Raw genomic sequence first — 26,592 nt, forward strand, 5'->3', positions numbered from 1 at the left:
ATATTTTGCTTCGAATTTGCTGAATTAGAATTGAAAAGCTGAGGCTTCGAGGTTCAAAAGTTTTTCTACATCGTTATAAAACTACATTTTTCAAAATTTGTTATTTTTCGAATAATTATAAAGCGGTTCTTTAGTTCACGGGAGTGTATAACGATTCTACAAAAATTACGAAAACTTCGACTTACCGACAGTTCGCATTTTCCAGGACAAACACACTTGGCTTCCCCGGTGCTGTCGCTTTCACATTCAGCGTAGTAGTCACACTTTTTATTCTCGCAACCATCTGCAAGTAAACAACGAAAAGATTATTAATTAACGTCCAACACAGACTTGGTTGTCGTTTTTTCAGTACAACAATAATTGTTGCAACATTTTCCCTGTTTCTCGAATAAAAATGCGATTTAGAAGAGAAAATAGCTTTGAAATGGAATATTAGAAAATAGATTAGAAAATGGTTCAACAGTTAATTGTTTTAAACACATCAAATTTATGATTTACATGAAGAAAGTTCTTATCAGAATTCGAAAAACACCCAATGCGTAAACATTCATGTTCAATATTGCCAATTTATTAGTTAGCTGAGGCCAAAAACAGCTCTTTCATAATTCCAATTTATACATCACGCGTGAAATAATATAATTTCATAAAATCAATTGTTTTTCAAATAATTCGGTCCAAGGTAATTTCGATATTTATTTGTAAAAGGTATTTCAATTCATATTTATTTTACATCCAATTACATAGGGTTGCCATAGTTGGAAAAAATCAGAAAAAATTTCTTTTGCTAAATATATCTTACAAAATAGAGTGTATATACGTAAAAAGTGTATCCAATGAAATTTTTAATAATAAATCTTTCATTTAAATTGATTTGGAACTATTTTTTTTGCCAAAAACTTGAATTTTGTAGTATAAATCAAATTGGCTCACTTCAGTAAAAATAGATTGTATAATCAACATCCATAAATCTGGTGTTATCAAAAAAACACATTATTATGTAGCCTAGAAACAAATCCAATAAAGAAAACTGATCATTTTTGGAGAGTTAGAAAAATATGAGCGTTAAGGGGTTAAAGGGGTAATAGTCTTCGTTCGAAACGCGTGACCATTAACACTAGAACTACCAAACCAGTCAAAATGACCCATTCGTAATTTCTATTAAAACCTGTAAAAAATTTAGTCGACTGAATTTTTGGAAATTTACCGTAATTTTCTATGAGAGAATGAATAAACACTTATTTCCATTGCATTATACATTTCTTCACGTACCTATAAACACACTATAACTGTCGGTAGTTCTAGTGTTAAAGTGTTAATAAGAAACGCGAGAAACGACAGACGATTTGTAGTTCTAGTTCACAATGAAACGTTCAAAACGACTGAACAAATGGAAATAAACAATCAACCAAAGTCTGCGATCCTACGGAAGAGATTAAGGTGCGCGTTATTCTGTTTTCGGAAGATCAAACGGCCCGTGACACCGGGTAATACGATCCATGGACGATCTATCTCCCCGTAATTGCCCTCGAAGGCAAAAAGACTGGCGCAGCTGGCCGTTCGTCATCAAGTCCAAGGAGGCCGTTGGAAATCGTAGATCCGGCGCGATATCTCGCACGACTCGGCTGGGGGGCTAATTCACCCCTGGCGGGGTGAATTGTTTCGGGTGGTGCACGCGCGTAATCTATCACGTTATCCCATAAGTAAGCGGTTCGTAACCTTTTTAAGCTCACAGCACGGTCAGTTTAGAACAATTCCAGCAAATGGCTGGCACTTGTTTATCAATTTTGTCAGATAATAGATTTTACGAATACGTTGAAGATGTTCTAACTTTCAATTTCACAGAGTACACTTTCTGTTTTGGTCTGAATTTTGTCTGAAAATGTTTGGTCCAATATATTTGTAATGTCCATTATGATTTTAATTTTTTTGAAAGTTTCTAGTAAAATTTGAAATTGATACAATGTGGTGCAAAGATTCATTCTTTATCTCATTTTAATTTCTATGATTATTACCTTTCGATTGGTAATGGTAAAGACTCTGTTTTAATACATTCGCTGCCAAGTCTAAATTATATGAAGTTATCCCCATTGATATTACTGTTTCGAGTGTTATTGTTTATTTAAGTCCTGTTATTTCTTGATAAGTAAGCATATTTTGCCATAAATGTTTTCATGCATAACATCAAACACGAGTATACTCGTGGTTGGCAGTGGAAACACTTTCGTATTTATGTCTGTGGCCACAAAAAGGTTTGCAAATTCAAAAAGGTTTTATGTTATAACATATTTAAGGTGCCATGAATATAGTGGTTGGTAGCGAATGAGTTATTCATTCATTTGTTAACAACTTTAAACGACCGGTTATGAGAGAACGCGAGGTGTAGTTGCGTTTCAGAATTACAACTCTTCAGCACTCGCTAGTAGAGGGCTATACTCTCTCACAAGCACTCGACTGATTTTTCTACTTCTATATACCGGGTGTCCGGTTACCCCTGGAGAAAATTGTAATGGGAGATTCTAGAGGCCAAAATAGGACGAAAATCAAGAATACTAATTTGTTGATGGAGGCTTCGTTAAAAAGTTATTAACATGTAAAGTTCCGCACGAACTGAATTTTTTTCTTGAAAGTGGGTAGGATTTCGAAAGTATGTCTATTGACCGAAAATGATTTTAATTGACCCCTGCAATCAAAAATAATTTTTTTTAAACGATTTGAAATTTTTGAATTTTGTCGAAAAAGACCACATTCCTGAATTTTTTTCTCGAAAATGCGTAGGATTTCGGGGGTATGTGTATTCACCAAAAATGATTGTAATTGACCCCTGCAACCGAAAATAATTTTTTCAGAACGATTTGAAACACATGAAATTTTAGAGGAATTATCCATTCATGATCAGACATTATATTTTCGGTAACGAATTTTTTTCTCGCATCTGAGTAGGATTTCGAGGGTATGTGTATTCACAAAAAATGATTGTAATTGACCCCCGCAACCGAAAATAATTTTTTCAGAATGATTTGAATTTTTAACGAAGCTTGAGTCAAGAAATCGATATTCTTGATTTTCGTCTTGTTTTGGCCTCTAGAATCTCGCATTAAAATTTTTCCTAGGAGTAGAAGTTTCCTCTCCTATCTCTATCTTCCCTCCTGGTATTTCGCCTACTCACTTCCTCCATACAGCAGGCCGCCACAAAATTAACACGTTGATTGCCACGGTGGTCACCGGTGACCGACACTTTAAACTTACAACGGGGTTACATTGTAATGTTGTAACAGCAAGTTGCAACAAAACTTACAAGATACTTGCAGTATTGTTTATAGTGGAAGAACTCTAATACTTGTAAAATTGTAAATAACGTTACTTTAATTTGGAATATAAAGTAAGAAATTTACCATTGAATTTTCGAATATTTCTATGTTTCACACTTGCAAGGATGGCCACAGGAATGGTCAACTGGCGTGTGGTCAGATTCAAATATTCGGACACATTTGACTTGTATATAAACAATATTATTTGATATTTGTTAGAGATAAGGCGCCATTTGTTTCTGCGCCACCTAGAGTTCTTCTGACCTACTACTATTGTACCGTGTGTCCTTTGTATATTGCTGAGAGGAAGTCGAGATTTGCTCATTTGAACCCCCAAATTTCTACAATATTACTACACCTATTTAACATAAAAGAGCATAAAAATCATAAATGACTACTCTCGACCAGAGTTCGATGCACAGTGACTTTCTGCTGTTGAAGTCGAACCCTCCCGATTCCTATCTACAATACATACTATAATGGCTTCCCTGGCCCAAACACATATACACTTCTTATACACTATACTTTGAACAAATGTTAAGGACATCTCTAAACATGGAAAACTAGCGTGGCAGTTAACGTGTTAATACAAAAATATAGAACATGATACACTGAATTTACACAACAAAACATTTTCTATATCTAATTCTTTTAAAGACATCTATCGATCATCGTTGATTTCTCGGGACACCGACAATTGCATTACTTATGAGAATAACTCGATACTTCTGTATCCCTGATCTCTGCATCGAAGACCTTAGAAAGCTACCGCCGCCTCTGTGCACTGTTGCGGTCCCGGCCACCTTCTGGCGGACGTTCAAAACCGGCATTAATAAAGATTCACGCTCGGTATTTGCATAACTGCATCCGTTTCGAGAGAAATTATCTACCCGTCCGACGAGGGGGGAAGAGGTACTGGATCCAGAATCCAGACTGCGAACCAGGAGAAAAGAGGAGAAGCCCAGGAGAAGGAAGGAGGGCCCAGACAAGGACGGAAACGGGTAGAAGCAAGAACTAAACGAGAGGAAAGGAGAGAGACAGCGTTGGGTGGATGGAGGGGGATGGTTAGCATTGAAGTAGGATTTGCAGTCGAGAAGTTATCTTTAGAATTCATTGAAACCCGGGAGGAAGGGGTCGTCGGCTTACTCTCCCTCTCTTCGGCGACGTGTCGATGACGCTACTACAGTCGAGGGTAACAAGCCTTCAGCAGGCCAGAGATGGGAAGACGAGGAGGCCCTGGAATGGGGTAGATGGTGCGAGAGAGAGTAGCTTCTGGTTTTCCGTGCTCGTGGCGCGAGAATCGTGGGTGCCTGCGATCGGTACACACGAAGTCGAATCCGAGGATTGCCAGAGGGTGGTGCAGGGAAGGGGGAGGGGGGGGGGATGAAACTGCATGCATATGCAACGTGCATGCCGCGGGGTAACAACTCATACAATTTCACCGAGGGGGCGAAGTCGCCCGCGCTGTGATATGCATGGAACCGAATCCCGGCAGTACGTTTCAGAAGTTTCACCCGATTTTAAACCATGCAAATTATCTTAGGCTGGGGAATTCTCCTTCGCGCGATCCGAATGGATTTCTTTGCCGGATCTGGCCAGACCCGGGCACCCGGGGGCGTTCACGCTGCGACGTCAGACTTATTTTTCGAACCGTAACATCGTTTTGGATAAACCTTCGACCGCGGCCTTTTCCAATAATAACGATGGAACTTGGAATTTAAATAGAACGAAGACTACAAGAAAATAATCTGGTGCTCGTTGGTTTTTTATTTGTCTGACGGGTAAACACCCTTTATGAAGAAATGAACAAATAAAAAAGGAGCACAATTACGTACAAACTTGTACAGGATACATTGTTCTACATCATGAGTACGCAAAAGGAAACTATAAAGTTACTGTAATGCTTATAACTACAGTGTCTCTAGCACTCTGTTAGATTACAAATTCTGTGAAACGGATCAGTAGAATCAAAATTTGAATAACGGGTAGGTTTGGAAAATGAAGTGTTTTATTTTGAAATATAATACTTTCGGAATATAAATTGTACTATTGGGGTAAACACAGAAGGAAATTTATTGTCACTATAAACCGTATTAAATGCAACCATGAAATCGAAGACATCAATCATGTCGTTTGGCAATGCAGGCTCTACGACAGTTTAAGGGTCAAGTTAATTAAAAAGCTCCAAAATATCAAACTGTTTCTCCCACTTAATGTTGAATCGCTAGTTGCTGAACCAAATATTGCAGCTTGCTATGTATTTTTAATTTTTTAAAAGAAACTGCGGATATAATGTACACCTAAACACACATATCACTGTATACAGGGTGGGGCATTTTAAACAGGTCACCTGAATAACTCGCTTGTTTTTGAAGATAGGAGAAAATGCATTAGACCAAACTTACTTGGTATCGGGGCTCATAATCTGGTATTACCAATTTTTCTGTAGGTGGAGGCGTCAAGGAGATTGAAGGTCAACTCTGTTTTTTTACTTACATTCTGATAGAGTGTTTCAAGGCAAATACAATAACCTATTAAAAAATTAAAGGCCAATATGTCCACCAGCCACAAAACCACATCACACACCTTTTGTTACAATTATAAAATTCATAAAAAATAATTAGCAGAAAAAGTCAAGATGGAAATCTAAAAAATTGTACATCTACAGGACATGAATAAAAAAACAGAAAATGACGAAATGACAATACACATTACATTTGATTGTTGCATAAACTATAGTGCTCTGCCTTTTATAAAAAGAAAATATATGCGTGGATAATTTAAAGTCAGTTCGTCCATTTGTTCCTGAAATATTACGTCAGAGTGCTTGGGGGATATTGTTTCGAGAAAAACAGCTTTAAAGTTTCGGCGTACAGTTTCAGTGCATATAAGGGGTTCAGCTAAAAGTATTATAACTTTTACAATTTTTAGAATTTCACCGTAACACATTTACGTTTCCAAGGCTTCAAACTTTACGAAAATGAACAAAATTGGTTTCTTTCACCCTCGAATACATATGCCTCTTAAATCAGTTTATTATAAAAGGTAACTTTAATTTGTTATAATGACAAATCACACGTACATGAATATCTCAACAATAATGTTCAAGTACTAAGATTAAAAATCACAAAAACATTTGGTAAATATTTACAGTGAAATAAAGTAAAAAATGTCGATGGAATCTCTCAACATAATTGTTCTTCCTTTTAAGCATCGACTAGATCTATTTAAGTCATTATTAATTGTAAATTGTAGTTTTTCAAAGACAGTATTATTTAGAGAATTTTACGAACTATCATTCAAATTTTTCCGTGTTGCACGACCAACAATGTTAACAAAGAAATTGGTAAAAAATTGCTTCACAGAGTCGTGTTACAATTATGCAGATTGAAATACATAAACATACGCACTTAAATTGTCATGTAGAGTTTTGTATTAAAAAAATGGCGTCCCGGCCTTCGACCTCGAGCTTCGTATGCGGTTTATGAGAAAAGTTTACTTCTCGTCGCGTGTGCTTCCGACAACAACAGCCAACAATTAATCAGAAATCCGATTTTATCGCGCTTCTGCGATGCAAAATATCTGTATGATTCGTCCATCGCCAGTTTCTCTTCGTTTTCAACGAAACTCTTTACCAGTGATTGATCGCCAGCGGAACGTTGCAACGAGATTTCGTCCTTTTTGGTAGCCGTTGATAACCTGTTTCTACCCCCTTTATACTCTTTCTGTTTTGCGCCGTTACACGGCTAAAAGATTTTTTAATAAAGATGCAAATCCCGCTAATGAGGAATTCTTAAGGTACAAAGGTTCATAGTTCATCAGCATGCAAATACGATTACGATATCGAAAGGGGAAAGGGGTCAAAGGATCTCGCGGCTCTGTGTACAAATTACGCGTCGAGTCGTGTACCCTTTGTTTTCGTAAAAGAAATTCGTCGCCGATGAAACTAAATTAAACGTAACAATTTCAATTTCCTGTCGATATAATGAGCCTAGCCGGCCGGAATCGATCATCCCTTAACTTCTTCCGCTCTACCTCGCTTCGTTAATAAAGTTTTCTTAATTATTCACTCGGGTCGTTCGTTCAAACTCTGCTGCTTCCGCTCGATCGATATTCAATCAACGAATTCCTCCCCCGCCTCTCCCAAAAAATTTGAAATGGGTCGAATTTTAAGCGAAAACCTTTGGAAACATTGTCGCTGGAGCACGAGCATTTTCTGAGAAATTAAGGAAATCGTTGAATAATAATAGCGAGAACAATTTTATATAATCAAATAACATCAAGCAAAAATATTACAAAGACACCATGAAGAAATTTTATTTTAGTCAAAGGTCAGACATATTTCATATTTAGTCATTTCAAGTTACTATTTTACTATAAATGACGCTCGTATGAAATTAAAATAAATATGCAATAAACAAAATGGAAATAAACGGAATGGTATTAATAAAAAAAATATTAAAAAATAATTGTTGATAGAATTCCACCATTAATTTGAACAATCGTTTTCAAACGAGGCTGCTACACTCATAATACGCAAATTTTGAATTCGTTAACATAGTAAAATCCATGACATATTGTACAATATGAATTAAGTCTCCTTTCTAATGTAACAAATAAATGAGTATTAGTTTTATTTGTCACTCGAGGTTAGAAGAAAGTTGACATTAATTTTGAAGCAATTATCAGCATTTGTTATTAGCTATTTTCTGTGAAACGATAGAAAAACTTGTCTTCATGATTGCCACGATGAACGAATAAATGTTTGCTATTCGCGAATTTTGTCTCGTCAGATCGAGTAGTATAGGCCACGTACGAGTGACCCGAATGAAAGAGGCGGCCGCGCAGGTCATCGGGTGATTCGTGCACGAATGTGCGGAAATAATTTGCGTTGGAAATGAACAATGCCATGTGTCACATGGTAGCCACCCATCGCGAGCCACCTCGTCGAGTTGTGCGTTTACTTCCTGTCGAGATAGACCACTTGTGACCGATTTCCATGGACATTCAGAAGAATGAACGTGAGAACGGAGCAACTGTTTCGAGCTTTATGCTAACGCAGTCAAAGAGACGTGGATCCCACGTACGATAACAAGATCGAGTAAATTCTGTGATAAATATCTGATCTTAAACTTTCGTTGAAAAGATTTTTTCAGATTTTCCTGGTCGTCTGTTTAAAATTTGTTTGTTTCTGTGTTAGAAATTAAACGAAATTCCTTAAGGGGGTAGTTTAATCTAGAGTTCCATTTTTATGGTCTTCTTAGGAATTTTCTTACAAAAAAAGTATGAGTTTCTTAATTTCAACATTTTGTATACATATTTATCTATGTTTTACGAATGTTCACAATTTTTTTCAAGTGAAAATAATCAAAATTGATTTAATTATATGTCATTACACGATTCTGATCAATCTGCTTATTCTGAATTGAAAAAATTAATACTGATTAGTGTATAATTGTGATTATTGAGTGAACCAAAATGAGAAAAGGTAGTGAAAATTTACAAAATGGTGACACTCTGAATTTTGAATATCAATTTTCTTTTTTTCATGTTTAGCTAAAAAAACAATGATGAAAATTCTTCTTCTTACAATGACATGTAATTCAGTCAATTTTGATTATTTTTGCTTGAAAAAATTGTGAAAATTCGTAGAACATAAATAAATACATATGCAAGATGTCGAGATCGAGAAACTTACACTCTTTCTTTTTTTCAATCCCTAGAAAGACGACAAAATGAAACTCTAGACTAGAAACCTTAATTGCGTTCGATCCGAGTTTATCGGCAGACTTCTTTTTGTTTTTAAAATTCAGTCCAGTATCTCGAGAGCGCAAATAACCGATCGAAGCGGAAGATAAATCGAATACAGGACGTTGTGCGGCGCGAGCTACGCGAACGTTTTCTTATAATATAAAAAATAAAAATGTCAGAGAAAAAAGTAAAAACTAAGATACAATTGAGAAACTCGGGAAGAAGTTGAATCCGGAGGACGTCAGTGATCTGGCCAGTGCTTTTCCCGTTACCTATCTGGATTGAACTTCTAAAGTAATCTCTTTTCCCCGTTTTATCCGCGGTATTGTAGGATAACATAATTGCGTACCGAGTTATCAATTGTTCCTTACAAGGATACCGAAGACAGAGGAGACACAATTACATTTCATGGAACGATTTCTATCCACAATATAAACGATAAAAGACATTTGAAATGATTATCAAGATTTACTTAAAATAAATACATGGTTTTTACAAATTAGTAAATTACATTTAGTTATATTACTATTGATTATTATTAAATCATTAATTACGAGAATTTATCATATAAATGTCTTACTTTTTTAGGTGATCATAATAGTTGATTATATTTAAAAGTATTGGAAGTTCAAAATGGTCAATGATAAACGAAAAGGAGAATTCACTTTTATTAAACTAGTGATTTTCAAAGTTTATGCAAGTTTCTACCTTCCAACCATAAAATAAAGAATATTTTTCACCGAAGATATATAGGACTTAAATAATATACGAAAAATATTCTCCTACAGTAGTTAAATTTCGATGAATGCATGCATTAAAATTTTACAGATACACTGGGTTGTCTGATATGCCCACTGAAGAATGAAAAATGTGTTTTATAATTACAAAATTTTAAATCATTACGAAAAAATTATTTTTGGTTGCGGGGGGCCATTACAACCATTTTTGGTCATTAAACATACTCCCAAAATCCTACGCATTTCCGAGAAAAAAATTCCTTATTAAAAATCCAATGTCTGACCATATATCACATTTTTCCCTGAAATTTCATACGTATGTTTATTAAAACATCATAACTTCTGAACGGATGGGAGGATTTTAATGTTTCAAACGGCAAACAACGCGTATTTTGGTGAAGAATATTTAGAAATTCTAACAATGTACGAAAAGTTGTTGCTTAACCCCGTAAAGTAAGAAAAACTCCCTAAAAATAGCCCAATCTTCAAACACTCATAACTTCTGCAATATTGAACGTATCTCAATGAAATTTAGTATGGAAGTAGAGATCGTGGATGCCTACAAAAAAGTACTAAATAAAATTTCCGCAGGACGTCAAACAAATTTATTAAAAATTAAAAACGACTTTTTAAAAGCAGACAGGGGATAGGTGCTGAAATTTTGCGAGGAAAAGAAAAAATATCAAATCGTTTTGGAAAAATTATTTTTAGTTGCAAGGGTCAATTGCAATCATTTTTGGTCAATACATATACCCCTGAAATCCTATCCACTTTCGAGAAAAAAATTCCTTATTTCTATTGTTGAACTAGGTACTAAGAGGTAAAGTTGGACGTGGTCGCCAGATGACCAAATTCCGTGCAGTTAAGTGTTAGGGTTTCTAAGGGAACCTTAACATCGCGGGGTTTATGATATGGACGTGACTCTCTGCTATTTTTTAGGATTAGGACTTCGAGACATTTTTACTTGACAAATTAGGATACGGTTATTAAGGAACCTCCAAACTCCACACGGGACTTGGAATCCTTGAAGCATTTCCTTGCCTCAATAGCGATTGACGTATCGTAAAACCGCGTTGGCGCACATCTGCAGACCACCGGGGTCTTGGGAGCTTTGGCTTTTCCCAAATGTTTATAAAAAAAGCAACGTTCTTGCCCACTCTTGCATGGTGTACTTGGACACTGGACAGCAGGGTGAGCGGGAATGTTGCAAATTGTTAGAAACCACCCTGCCAAGGTGACGACGATGAGGCTTGACCAATCTTTCCTCCAGTAGGCAACGTTCGTCGTTGTCACCTTGACAGGGGAACCGAGGTTTCCCTATGGGGAAAATCAAGATAGGAGAGTTAGATTAATTTTGACAGAGTTACACCTTTACATTTACTCTCCGCAAGAATTCATTCCTGCCTAACAGAAGCATCGTCTTCTGTGGGTAAAGGACAAGGTTATCAAGTTTTTTCCCAAACACCAGTTTGGGTGGTCCTTCGAGCACAAGATCAAGGGTACAAAAATTAGGAGCACAGAGTGTCTATGCAATAAGCATCGACCACGAGCAACATTTGAAACAACACGAATATTTCTTTGTGGTCGAAACAGTTAAGTAATTTGGAGGGTCTTAAACCCTCGTACTATTAATATTTGAAAAACAGAAGCCTCGTCCTAAGCTGTGTTACAATAAACGATGTTTGGAATTTCAAACACTGGCGAAATAATTGATGACTACTGTACAGACATGATATTATGCTGTAGAAAATTTGACGACTTTCTGTATTCGAGGCGCGGGGGACTATTGCACTGTAGCGGCCATTGTATAGCCACTACGCCCTTGCCAGAGTATGAATGGGAATGGAATGTAAGGATAGTTTTAAGCTTTCTATTTTCTCCATTTTTCCAGGGTCTCGTGCGAGCCTGGTCGTCCTGTTAAACACTTGGCGACCAGAGTCGTGTGAGGCGTCTGTTCTCCTTCAAGGTTTCGCCTGGGCCTCGGACCACCCCGATCCGGGCCCGGCGAGCCTCTTGACTTTTATTACTCTCTTTCACTGTAGCTAAACTTTTCCTACGCTAAGTACTTTCCAGTTTCGTTTTTCCGTCTTTCTGTCATATCTCTTTTTCTCTACCTTTACTATCAGGGTAAAAATGTGTATATATTGAAGGGACGCTTGAAGAAAGCCCAGTCCGTAAAAGACGCGTTCACGGCCAGTCTGTCATAGACGCCCCAGTCTGATAAAGACGTAGTCGCGTTTGTAAAGACAGTTTGGTAGCAACATTAACCTACGTGTGGCTACACACCCACACCCGCGAAAATAAACGTTTAAATAATCGTTGGGGTAGATCGTGGGATTGTCATTTGAACCCCCAGCCCCCACAGTACTTTTCAAACTCTGTGTTGCACACGTCAGCGCGTCCGCCAAGAAAACGTATTCCCAAACAGCCGAGTCGAATGGACAGCGTCGGGAATGAAAGCTCGAGAGAATTAAAGGCCCTCTGTCTGGTAGGGATCGGTACTCACTGCAGAGTCCCTGGTAAAGCACGCGGATCTCTCGTCGATGTTGACAGGCCTCCAGGCGGAGCTTACACTCGTTCCCGTAGCTGATGCCGTCGTCGCCGCAAACGGGTTGAAATTCCGCCGGACAGGTCGGACACTCGCAAATCGCCGTGCCGCTGGTCTCCGCGCAGATCGCGCCCCACTGGCAGATCTGCAAAAGGGAATCCCTTTCAATTCGACTTTCGTTTTTTTTTCGTCCTCCTCGACGTTCATGATTCGAAAGACACGGCCGACAATCCCTTTCGCGTTTTTCGTTTTTTTTTTTGTTCATTTATCGAGGCCAGAGCGAACAAAAATTTCGATTAATCGCGGGTGAATCGTGGCTCGACCGCCTTCCGGCGACAGGTAGCCACCCTTTGTCGCCAGTTTCACCTGGATATCCCACGTTAGCTCGCCTTCCAGCGCTTGGCCGGCGCAAAGCCGATAATCTATCGTTCGCGATATTTTATCGCGCCGCCGCCATTTACGCGGCACTTTAATTCGCGGAAATTTAATGTACACACCGTTTCGCGTTCGCGGGTCTTCCGGTTTTTCATTGGCTACGGGGCGAACGTTCGTGCAATTTTTCACGGCGACTATCGCGCCAGCGCTGCGATTAAGCCGGTCAACGTCGTCGCGGAGAAAGATGAGGATAATACGAGGGTAGTTCAAATATAAACGAGACTTTTCCGCTTTAACGCTGGCAAATATCGTTACGCGTCTTCTGTAGCCGCGCCAACTGTTTACCGGGCGCGTTCAACCCTATTCGTCACTATTGATTTAATTTCATTTTGTTCGATTATTAGAAATATTAAAAACAAGCTTGAGAGGGAGATATTTTTAGGTATCATCGTTCCATATACAGGGTTTTCCGTGCACACTTCAGCAGTATGTTCTATAGGGTTATCCAAATTGAGTGTCACATCTTTGAATTGAAATGAAACACAAACTATTTGAGATATTTCAGGTGTTTCTTACTTTAATATAAAGTCCACTTCATAACATTAATCGTGGAACACAGCTTTTTTCACGAGCTGGACTCGTTTTACCCAATTTTCTACTACACTATGACATAATTTGGGTTCTATTTCATTAATGGCGGCTATAATATTGTTTTTTAGCTCGTCAATCGTTTGTGGTTTATTGATATAAACTTCACTTTTCTAAAAATCTCATAGGAGAAAGTCTAACTGAGTTAGATCGTATAATCTTGGGGGGCCAGTTGTCTCCTTCTCGAGAAATCAGGCGTCGAAGTTTATAATAATTTTCAACAATTTGTACACGTTGTTGCACAGTGCAGCGTTTCATGACGATTTGTTTATGTTTAGTGATGACGTGTGTGAAATATAACAAAGAACAATCGAACCGTTTAGTAGTCCCATCTGTTGAAAGATGTGACATTCAATTCGAATAACCCTAGTAAAACTAAGACTAAAGTGTTATATAGGGTGTTCGGCCATCCCTGAGAAAAATTTTAATAGGAAATTCGAGGACAAAGTAAGACGAAAATCCAGAATATTAATTTGTAGGTGCTAACATTTTTCGGCGAAATTAAAAAATTTCAAATTGTTCTAAAAAAATTATTTTAGGTTGCAGGGGTTAATTACCATTGTTTTTGGTGAATAGACATACCCCCGAAATCTTACACACTTTCGAGAAAAAAATTCGACTAGGTGCTGACATTTTTCGGCGAAATTAAAAAAATTCAAATCGTTGTAAAAAAATTACTTGCGGTTGCAGGAGTCAATTATAAGCATTAATGGTGATTAGACATACCCCCGAAATTCTACGCAGTTTTGAGAAAAAAATTCATTACTGAAAATTTCGTATCTGACCATATCGTTGACATTTTTCACTGAAATTTCATGCGAATGTTTAAACTATCATAACTCCTGAACGGATTGGAGGATTTTAATGTTCCAAAAGGCAAATAAAGCGTATTTTAGTGACGAATATGTGGAAATTCTAACAATGTTAGAAACGTCGTTCCTTAACCCCATAAAGTAAGAAAAACCCCATAAAAATGGTCCAATTTTCAAACGACTATAACTCCTACAATAGTGAGTGTATCTCATTGAAATTTAGTCTGGAAGTAGAGCTTATGGGTAGCTACAAAAAAGTATTAGACAACTTTTCTATACGCCGTCAAACTAAATTACTAAAAATCAAAAACGAATTTTTAAGAAAAATCGACAGGGGGTTGCTGCCTTCGACTAAAAAAAAATTTCAAACCATTCTGGAAAAATTATTTTCAGTTGCAGGGTTCAATTATAATCATTTTTAGTAAATACACATACCCCAAAATTCCTAAGCATTTTCGAGATAAAAATTCGTGTACGTGCTGAAATTTTTCGGCGAAAACAAAATTTTTCAAATCGTTCTAAAAAAGTTATTTTTAGTTCCAGGAGTCAATTTCAATCATTTCTGGTGAATACACATACCCCCGAAATCCTACGTACTTTCGAAAAAAAATTCTTTCCCGAAAATATACTGTGTGACCAGAAATGTTTCCCTGAAATTTCATGCGTATGTTTAAACAATCATAACTTCTGGACGAAGTAAAGGATTTTAATGGTTCAGAATTCAAACAATGCATATTAATGTAGCTCTAGAGCCCCCAAAAAATACATCTACTCGTATACTTCACCTGTGGTGAGAACTACAATGCGGAACACTCTGTATAATTTCTCTAACAAGGCAATTTCTCCAGACAGAAGTCTGATTTCTGAATTTATTAAATGTTCAAAATATTTCTTATCATTTCTTATCTTCGACCACATTTTGGGAGTTTTCAAATATAATTTATAAATTGTACCCTCGTATTTTTCGTAAATATTTTTTAGTTCCCTTTCAGCTTTGTTTTACGAAATAAATTCGATGAAAGAGCGAAATTAGTTTGCGTTTCGCGTCCCGTATTGATAAAATGGCGAACCGAAAATTTAAATATATCGATACGCGGTCACGTCATCTCAGAATTACACAGGGTTGTAGAGGGTTAACAGGGTAAAACGGACGAATCCTGTGGCGCGGTAATACCGATCAGATAAAACCGGCGTGTCAAAACCGATCCAATTTACGTGGACACAGACGCCGAGGTTCGCGAATAACGAAGCCAGGTGAAACACGCGAATCGAACCAGAGACCGCGAATCCCAGCGATGATTGAAAATTCTCCTCTGTCCGATAACCAAATTTCTCGTGTAGTATCGTAAAATAATTTATTACGCTGTCTGAAGCATAGATGCGATCAACGATTATCTTATATCGAGTCTGGAGAGGAAAATAAAACAATATGGATGCTAACAATCCCACTACCAAGCAATAGGATCAACAAAATATTTATAACTTCTTTGTGTGTTCTACGCAGAGTAATTAACACGTTGATTGCTCACTGAAGACCGAAATTTTCTATTGTAAGTTCATTTTAAATGATATTTTCCAGTACATAGAATTTAATATGGATTAAATATCTATTTCTACTCATATAGTTAAATTATTATTAAGTAGTTTTATATTTAAAAAAAAATTACTAAATACAATAAATTTTTTAATAACGCCATTAACATTAAGAATACTACAAATTGTTCCCTTGGACTATTAAATATTTATACTTGCTATGTTATAATTTGAACAAATTGGCAATCAACGTGTTAAAATACTGTATCTTTGTTCCAGAGAGATTTTTTAATATTTCTTTTTTATAGAAACATTATTAACATATTCAAAAAATGATATATCATGAACGAAGTGTTCTTTCTTGCCGCTAGAATACAATCAAGTTTGCAATATTCTGACTGTGATCCCAGATTCGTACGAGATATTGATTCGAAAAAAGTTGAATTTCATATTTCTTTTTTATAGAAGCATTATTAACACTAGATTTACGGGCATCGATCGCACGTTATATTTATTGATACCTTTCATGTTGACGATTACCTTAAAATACGATTTTTCTTTTAATTAGAATATGTACGAGTATTTATTCCATTGCATCAAACAAATTCAACGTAAGTTATTAAAAAATAATATTTACGCGTTCTGCAATTTTAAATATAGAATCTGACATCCGTCAAATTGACGAAGTGTTCTTTCTCACCGCTGGAATGCAATCAAGAATATCTGCAATATTCTGACTGTGATCCCAGATTCGTACGAGATATTGATTCGTAAAAAGATGGATTTCGTATTTGGCGTACAGAATGGACTAACCTTCTCCGAGCACGGTCCTCTGGACCCGCAGGTACCCGTGTAGGCGACCTCGATGTTGGTCTTCGTCAAGCAGGCCTGTCTCTTCAGCTCGCACAGCGACGTGTACGTCTTTCCACCCCGTGCGCAGACAGGTCTCATCACTGGCTCGCATTCTGGGCCGCATTCGCAGCTTGCTATTCCTTGTCGGTTAATGACACACTGCTCGTAGGAGACACACTTCGCCTCGTCACACGGATTGATTCCTGCACAATGGCGTAGATTAAAAAATCCCTTTCATTCGCGCGTCATCCTTGGCCGCGATAAAGGTTTTATTTATTCTTCGGTGGAATTACTGGGTGACTATTGGGTTGTATCACAATCGTTTGGATAATTACGAAAGTAGCCTAAGTCAATAATTTAACAAAATTTTTTGCTCTTTATTAGTTCGTATAATCGATCGATTCTATTTCTTTCGATTTTTTACTTGGGCCGCCTTCGTAATCACTAACAATGATTTGCCATTTTCTTAAACAATATAACAACCGAACCAGAGGAACGCTTATAATTCCTGAAGGACACCAATTTGTTCGGAGAAATATAAATCATCGAAGCAATCGTTGGAATGTTAAACTTCATATAAAAACAATAAAGAATAACAATTGTATTACAATTAATCCTGCCAGATAGGGTAAATTGTAATAAAATTTTTAATTATTATTTCTTGCAACTGGTTCAAAAAAGAACTCAACGGAATGCAGTAAATACTGTAGTAAGACAACCATAAATGTAAATATTCGCGTCGAATCTTTGTACGCTGAAAGACGAACTATATTTACATGTTACATGAAAAATTTAAATTGGAGATTCTAGAGGCCAAAATAAGACGAAAATCAAGAATATCAATTTGTTCATTGAGACTTCGTTAAAAAGTTATTAAAAAATTAAATTAAAAAATTTCAAATTGTTCTAAAAAAATTATTTTTGATGGCAGGGGTAAATTGCAATCATTTTTGGTCAATAGATATCCCCGAAATCCTAACCACTTTCGAGAAAAAGAATCATTACTGAAAATATAATGTCTGACTATGGCTGTCTGTTACCCTGAAAATTAAAAAGTTTCAGATCATTCTGAAAACATTATTTTCGGTTGTGGGGGTTAATTTCAATCATTTTTGGTCAATACACATACCCCCAAAATCCTGCGTACTTTCGAGAAAAAAATTCTTTACCGAAAATATAGAAATGTTTCTATAACTTTTTAACGAATCCTCGATCAACAAATTAGTATCCTTGATTTTCGTCTTATTTTGGCCTCCAGAATTTCCCAGGGGTGATCGAACACCCTGTATACTTGAACAACACACAGAATAATTCAATTTAAATTTTTAAATGCGTTATTGCAAAAACAAAACAAGAAAATAAGACGAAAATAGAGTGAATACAATTTATAATTAATATAACCCACAGTAGTATTAATATTACCAATGCTTAGTTTCGTGAATTATTTTTGTTAATAAATCTGTTATTTGCATGGAATTATAAAATGGCAAATAATTGTGGTGCAACCCTGTAGTCGGTAGTCTCGTGATCCGAAAACGAGAACAAGATAAAGAGAAATGGTGTCAGATACGAGAACGATGGAAATTTTTAAATTGGAAAACTTTTCTTTTCGAATGTTAAATTTTCAATTCGCTTTTCTAGCTATCCGATAGTTGGCGGTACTACCGGTTTGTAAACTTGTTTGTTGATATTCAGGCGAGGGAAATGAAATCTGCACGATATTTTCGTCATCCTCGTTTTTGGATCACAGCCACTCCGAAACTATCAGATTAATTCATAAATTAGTGCACTTTTTCCAAGTATATACAAACCAAAATAAAACTATACTATCTTATTTTATATAATCTTTAATGTTTTGCTATTTTAAGAACAATTTACTAATTATACTTTTTACATACAGTAACATACTTTGGCACGAATGGAATTATTTAAATAAATATGTTTGCAGAGGTTATTATCAAAGCATTAAAAATACATGTAAAACAGTTTTCTCAACTGAGCTTTTGAAGGTATACAAACTGGACTGTTAAATGTGCCTTAAAAATACTAAACAACAAATGAAGTCGAATTTCTAATCTATAAAAAAATTATTTCTTAGCAAAAATAAACAACAAGAATTACGATCTCTTCAGACATTCCTTGGACTCATGAATACGAGTACATACGCTTCCAAAAGCCCATTAACTTTGTCAGGAAACATAAACATGGTTGTTAAGTAGCTTTCAAATGCGTTAAAAATATGTGCAATGTTCGATTCGTTACTATGGTGTAATTACAAAGAATTTCGTGGCGTGTTCTATGTCTTGGAAATTTTGATGGTGGAATTCAAAGTACCTGAACTGCAAGCGCCGTTGTAGACCTTTCTGAGCGATAATCTGGATCTGCAGGCTTCCTGCCTGAGGCTGCATTCGTTCGAGTATGTTTTACCATCGCTTCCGCAAACTGGCGAGAACTCAAGGCCGCACTGTTCGCCGCAACGACAGCCTGGTTGCCTCGCGTCGTCCAGCTGACAGACTTCCGGTTCTATGCACTCCACGTTACTGCAAGGATCTAAAAAATTAAATTGCAGACATGCATGGATTAAAATATTTCCGTAGTTTGAAATTAGAAAATTTCAAATTTTTAGACAAATCTAGAATTTAACAATCAAACACCAAATACTGATATATAAGACTCGAGCGAAAAATAACAATCGAGAATGCAATATATCGTTGAAGTTAGCTTATAACAATGATAGTCAAACTTTTTTACGAGTGGTCGAAGGGAAAAAAAATTTTGATGGGCCAATATAATTTATTATAAAAAGTAATAAACTGTCCTTTCAAAATCTTGTTTTTATTTTTTTTTTCAATTTAAAAGCAATCAAGTGTATTTCAATAATTTTATATATTTTAGGGCGAGTTTCATTTTTTGTACACACAAAAGTTTTTAAATTGATTTTTATATAAATTTTCTACATTTTGCATATGCGAGAAATATTCAGATTTCTATGGAAATTGTTGCATATGCAAAAAATGGAACAAGCCCTTAAATGAAGTTTTTTGAAATATTGAAATTGAAAATTTCTACATTGTTGTTTTAAAATCGGGGACGGACTGGATGGAACCTCTATGGAATATAATATAAACGCGGGTTCTTTGCTATTTTGAAAGCAATTACATGCTTCATAATACGATTTGTTAATAGAATTTTCAGGTTATAGGTTCACTGATGGAACAGGGGAATTTTTATCATCTCCAAATTGATATACTTGGGTAAATAGTTATTGAATAGGTTATTCTGCAGACGCAGGTTAGCGTAAAATTGTGTAACAACTGGGGATCCAAAATTTCAAAGTGAAAATTCGATGTGAGAACCTGGGTACAGCAAATCTTTGCATAAAAGCACGATTAATTTTCAGTTTCCAGAAAAGGACAGCGAATAAAGCATAAATAGGAATAATACAATGTGAAACTTATTTACTTTTTATTTTTTGTTAATGGGACCTTTACTAATATATTTCTGAGGCTTTTCTGACTAAAATAAGACCAAACACGATAACTTGCATCATATTTACGTATTTAACGAGATTTCCTACTCTATCAGAAGTAGGTTAAAAACAAATTATACCGTGTTTGGTCTTATTTTAATCAGAAAACTCTCACAAATACATTGGTAAAATTTTCATTAAAAAAAAAACAAAACTAAGAAAGTTTCATTTTTGCATCATGCATGTATCGTCTAATCGATATTCGAGCCCAGGTCAGGTTATACTCGACGTTCAGTTTTTTTTATTTTGTTCACTTATTCAACCGAAAATGACTGTTATCCAAGCATCGTCGTGTCCAGTTATTTACATTAGGCTTGATAAATTGAATAATCGTCCTTCGTAGCAACAGGGAGGAAACGTTTCATGGAAATTTACGCGGCAACAGAGGCAGATGCAGGTTAGCTGGCGTCAGATTGATAAAGACAGATAGAAAGAGCCTGGCGAGAAGTATACGCGGCCTCGCGAGGAGGCCGGGTCAGGGGTTCGAAGGGGTTACGTGGCGCAGGTAGAAGCATGGCTAAGCCGAGATTAATCTTCGCCCTCGACCAAGGAAGGAAGTTGGATTCCGTTTCCTGTCCGTAGGCGGTAGGTTTCGACCTTATAGCGAGGCTGACGCGGCAAGTTCCCGAGGCGGTGGTGTTTCTCGGGGTTAGTTCGAGTTACAGACCAGCGGAGCGGCTAAACTCGACCCTTCCGTAACCACCCTCGTTTCTTCCTCGCCCGCCGTTAGTTTAGTCGCTCGTCCAGAGTTGTAATCGAAGCCCCACCACCGTCTCGTGTGTACAAATATTCTTGAATCCTTTGAAACAGCTTCGTTTTCGTCGCGGTGTCTTCCGACGGGGACCGTCGATCCTCGATAGAACAATATTTGCGTAGCTTGATTCGTTTCTAACGTTGTTCGAACCGTTTCTCGATTCGATGCGACTGATGCCCGCCGGCAACTATCGCGTTCGTCACCACAGGGATTTCTGTTTTATCGTTTTCCTGACAATACACATTCTGGTGGAAGCTTTGTTGCAAGAATTTGGCGATTCTTGGTGTTGATAGTAATACTTTTCGTTCGTTAATGGCTGTGCAAATCGATTCTGATTAGACGTCAATTTTATAATGACTGGATGTACTGTGCATCTGTGAGAAATTGGCTAGCGGGGCGTGGTAGAGGGGAATGGGGAGCACTTTGCTTGTTCCAGCTATCCCCACTTTCGTCGTTTCAGCCAATCGATACGTAGATCTAAGCATCAATCAAACCTGCGTCCTTTTTACGTTTATAAATCATTTTACAGTCAATTTTAGATTTCTAGTTTTACTGTAAAATGTAGTTTAAGGTAAATCATACCTCGGATCAGAGTTTCCCAAACTTTTATCGACTTGAACAAAGCACATAACACATATACACATATCTTAAGTGCATTCTATTAACCTTCTTCAAAAATGTTTGCATCAACGAGAAGCTCTATTAATACAAAAAAAATATCACGCACCTGGCATGACTATTTCAGAGAGTACGGATATTTCAAGATTCACTGTACATCGGTTGCACCTACGTCATTTCGTGTTTCATCGATTTTACAGTTACTCGTTCACTTTGCGTTTCAAAGACCCAACCGTGAGAAACATTCCGGATCCGGTATTCCTCTCTCAGTACTAGAGGATCTGTTCGGAGATACTGGTCACGACTTGTCCTCGAAAATAGCGAAACTACGGATCTCGAAACTGCCGGGCTAACTTCACGCAACATTACCCTGATGTGGATTTCTTTCTACAATCGCCAGGCTGGACCGGATGATCCCTTCTATATCGGCGTCTGCTCGTCGTTATTCCGGGGAACGGTGCGCGCAACGACGTCGATGCAACCACCGAATGGGGCCAAAGTACAAACGTCCCAAGAAAAAAAAATGTACTAAAAGTATTAGAGGCTAAGACATATTGCACGTTTCAGGCTCTACTTTATTAACCCCTTGCACTTCGAGAGTATTTATTAATATGAACCATTAGCAATACCAAATTAAATTTTGTGCGATTTCTAAATATAAAAAAATATTCTTCCTTCCACAAAAATATGTATATGAATAAATATAATTTAAATTTAATTTATACAGGGTGCTCGGTCACCCCTGGGAAAAATTTTAATGGGAGATTTTAGAGGCTAAAATACGACGAAAATCAAGAATATCAATTTCATGAATAAGGCTTCGTTAAAAAGTTATTAAAAAATTTCAAATCATTCTGAAAAAATTATTTTTGGTTGCGGGGGTAAATTACAATTATTTTTGGTGAACAGACATACATCCGAAATCCTACCCCGTTTCGAGAAAAAAATTCCTTACCGAAAATGTAATGTCTGACCATATATTGACATGTTTCCCTGAAATTTTTCCGCAAAAACAAACTTTTAAATCGTTCTGGATAAATTATTTTCGATTGCTCGGGTTAATTACAATTATTTTTTATGAATAGACATACCACTGAAATCCTACGCACTTTCGAGAAAAAAATTCTGGAAGGTGGACTTTTTCGGTGAAATTGAAAAATTTCAAATCATTTTAAAAAAATTACTTTTAGTTGCAGGGGTGAATTACAATTATTTTTGGTCAATAGACATACTCTCAAAATCCTACCCACTTTCGAGAAAAAAATTCATTCCTGAAAATATAATGTCTGACCAAAACGGAACGATTCCCCTTAAATTTTTCGGCGAAAAAAAAAATTTCAAATCGTTCTAAAAAAATTATTTTTATTTGCAGGGGTCAATTACAATCATTATTGGTGAACAGACATACTCGCAAAATCCTACCCACTTTCGAGAAAAAAATTCAATACTGGCGGAACTTTAAACGTTAATAACTTTTTAACGAAGCCTCCATCAATAAATTGGTATTCTTGGTTTTCGTTCTATTTTGGTCTCTAGAATCTCCCATTACAATTTTTTCCAGGGTTGGCCGAACATCCTGTATATTTTCTAAATCTAGCAGGAGAAATATTTTAATTTATAAAATTTGGAGCTTCCAAATAATTCTGACGACTGAGTATTCAATTTGTGTATCGCAAGTTTGTAATGAAAATGACTTTATTTGGGAGTCAATTGCAGCAAGTATTAAAATTTTCGTAAAACATGATGATGCAGTACATTTAAATATTCGAATTATAATTAATCTTGTTTTATATTAGTAAGTATTCAAATGTTAGAATTTGTATTATTCGAAAGGACATTCGTCACGATTTAAAGGTTTCGAAATAACTGTGTTTTCTCATAGTGTTCAGTTAGAAAAGGACATTCCAACATTTCTCTACTTTGTGGCTAGATCCTTTAGGAACAAGATCTTATTCTTTGGTAATACAATGTTGGAACTTTTGTCATCCTTGCTCAATATATAAAGGACAACTAATTATCACCCTCAAATGAACATTTTTATTACAACATTATACCCTTCAAAAGATATGCATAATTATTAATTATGATATGTTGAAGTTATATTTACAAACAATTGATAGAAATAGAGAAAGCAAAAATAATAATATCCCAATAGGAAAAAAATTGATAATACAATTATATTAAAAACAGAAATTACTACAATTATTTAAAAAAATTACTTTGTCAGATTCGTATTATATAGATTGTCTTTGGACATTTCAAATTATCAAATTACAGTGTGAAAGATAAAAATATTCAATAATTAATGCGCAAGATTATGATTTGATCACCATAGTCAACGTGTTAAATTTATATTAACCATTCTGAAGTGTAAAAACGAAGCAGGGGCGAAGAATAATGAAAATGCAATTTGAAATGACAAATATTCTTAACTCGAAATTCACGTTACTCCTTCCACCCCGAGCCATTTTTACTTTTCAAGTTGAAGTCACGGTCGTTCAATTTGCCTCACCATAACTATGCTGTACGAAGTTTCGCAACTCCCTTACCCAGAACTTCACGTATTTTCCTCGTCGCTTCGGTAACGTTATAGTGTTGTTTCCAATTACGACGCAAAAAGCTTCAAAACTTTGACTTTTTCGTATTTTGTGTTAAGAAGAAACGAAACAAGCTAAGGCAACTTGAAGAAAACTGGATATGTTAGTGTATACTTTCATAATCGATATAAACAAGCTTTCTAACGATGTAACTTTTAAATTTTAAAAATATGAATTCGTGTTTAATTGACGAAATCAGTTTTCATGGAGTGTATAAATTGTTTAATGTGTGGTTCAAAGAAAAGTTGAAGAACACAGTTGTCTTAAAAATATTAAATTAGATGCTTCTGTAGTATAAATAAATTTTGCAAGTAATATATTTTGATATCGTTTCGTTGTAAAAATTAAACTGCAACCCAAGGAATCTCTACAGTGTATCGAGGTTGCCAGAGTAAATCCTGAAATAATAAGTTTCTTTGGAACGGTTGGAAAAATATATAAGTTTTTCTCGGCATCGGTGAAGCGTTGAGGGGTTCTCAAGAAGCATATTTCTTTCTTGACGTTAAAACCTCTTGCAGAAATTCGATGGGAAAGCCACATTCATGCTGTTTAAACTTTCAGGCGTCGAGTTTAAGATATCTACGATTCTTTATATGAAATACATAACGAACGAAATTACGATAAGGAATCGTTTGTGCATTAATAACTTATACGTTTCTTCATGTTATAGCATAATTTAGTCACATTAATCTCGTTAATAAAAGACTACAAAATCAAAGTTACTCTCATAAAGTTTACAGAACTAAGAAAAAACTCATCTGACTTACAATTTTTTGCAGATTTTTATTTATTTCTATTCAAATATATAACTCACGGTAGAATAACAAAATTCTGCAAAAAGTAATTCGATTTTAGAAAGATTTTATAATAAAAAAAGGTGATTATTGAATATTTTCTTTTTCATCCGTGAATATAATATAATGTTAGATAATGTATTTTAGGTAAATTGTTTTTAAAACTTCTTTAAAAGTTATGTCTCTTTAAACAAATTTTTATTTGTTTTATCATTTTTACAAAATACTTTCCTACACTAAATAATATTTTTATTTATCCTTATCAGCGTTGTTATATTTTTTATAGCACGTAAATTGAAAAAATGGACAGAAACATATTAAACAAGGATGCCAAGTTGTAACTTGCTCTATAAACTATTTACTTTACTTTCGTAGCAAAACCGTATAAACTTTAATCGTTAACGTCGAGACGAAGCAATATGGCCGCGAAGCTTATTGCTCTTCTTCTTTGATGTCACATAGTCTTTTTTCAATTCACTCGTACGACACTTTAAAGAGGATCACGAGCGAAATAAATATCGCAAGTTCAGCGAGTAATGTCTTTGGAACAGTAAAACTAAACCCAGAATTTAATATTTAAAAATCAGACAAGTGTATGTTATTGAGTTAGTGTCACAGTAATCGAACATATCCCAGTGATAGAATTACCTTTCCCCAATCTTATCGAGCGATTGATTTTATTGGATGGTCTTCGAGCTATTATTTTGAAGAAATCACTCGTTTTAGTGGATAAAAGATTAACAATATATTTCTTACTGTTTCATTTTTGGGTCATAATAAATGTTCATGTTCGTTGAATTTGTAAGTGTTACGTACGTTGAAATTTGATTTTTCACTGTTAATATAGTACAAATAGATGAGTCAACAATTTTTGTAGGATTTGACAAAGAGAATTGTATTTGGAACAAATATGCAAATATACAAAACACACGAAGTACACAATATTTTTAGACGAATTAATAATTAGCAATACAAAGTAATATTGAATAAGAATCACGTCTGTTCTTCACAACCACTCGTTTTGTTCTTCCTGTTGTCCCCGCCCCCTGATTACCCATTCCTTCTCGAATAAAAAACTTTCAACCCTTCTGCACATGAATTAACATTCAACAAAATCTCCCACATTTGTATTAGCAAGAAGCAAAAATGATTTCTAACGATTATTCGTTCAACGATGCATTCGTAAATGAAAGAAATAAGCGAAATCGCGAAATATTTTCCCCGATATTTAATCGCGCACAACTGTCACGGCGAAGAATAATTTTCCAGTCGTTCGGGAAGCGTCGATTCGTCGCATTTAAATTCTTGGAGGCGCGGTAATTTTCTTTCCTCCTTTATAATGCAACGGGCGAGCGTCAGAATAGGAGATTCGAACGGGGGGGGGAGGTATTAAAACAACATTGAATGTAAAGTGGACGCGAGAGGAGACGGGACAAAAGGGCCACGGATAACGGAGGGAAATGGGAAAAGATCAGGACAGGCTGGCGTCACTTGAAACCGTAAACCCCCCTCGTAAATTGCCTTAAAGCCCTTCGATCGTGGACAGTGTGCGTCGAGTCCTCGATTCTCACCCCGTTGCGGCCCTCGAGCGATTTCGCCCGAACAAAAGCCATCCGGACGAGCGATAAAAGTGTGTTTAAAATTCCCGCGTCGCCGCGGGCCAATTGTTTTTAAGTCCGTCGCTAAGACCCATCCACTCGCGTCGACCTTCTTTCTTCGTCGTCCCCGTTTCGACG

At 36.1% G+C, this 26,592-nt stretch overlaps 1 protein-coding gene across 1 annotated transcript in view; it reads right to left on the reverse strand.

The window, feature by feature from the left end:
- LOC122401789 (agrin-like) overlaps positions 1 to 26,592 on the reverse strand; it is a 154,236-nt gene that overhangs the window by 45,136 nt on the left and 82,508 nt on the right. Inside the window, exons 4-7 of the mRNA XM_043404144.1 lie at positions 18,899 to 19,114; positions 16,526 to 16,767; positions 12,303 to 12,489; positions 186 to 283 (exon numbers count right to left, since the gene is read on the reverse strand). Of these exons, the coding sequence (XP_043260079.1) occupies positions 186 to 283; positions 12,303 to 12,489; positions 16,526 to 16,767; positions 18,899 to 19,114 (743 nt within the window). The remainder of the gene's footprint in view (positions 1 to 185; positions 284 to 12,302; positions 12,490 to 16,525; positions 16,768 to 18,898; positions 19,115 to 26,592) is intronic.

The sequence above is a fragment of the Colletes gigas genome, unplaced genomic scaffold (genome assembly GCF_013123115.1).
Source record: "Colletes gigas isolate AHSC1104 unplaced genomic scaffold, ASM1312311v1 Colletes_gigas_Sc00028, whole genome shotgun sequence".
In the NCBI taxonomy this organism is placed as follows: domain Eukaryota; kingdom Metazoa; phylum Arthropoda; class Insecta; order Hymenoptera; family Colletidae; genus Colletes; species Colletes gigas.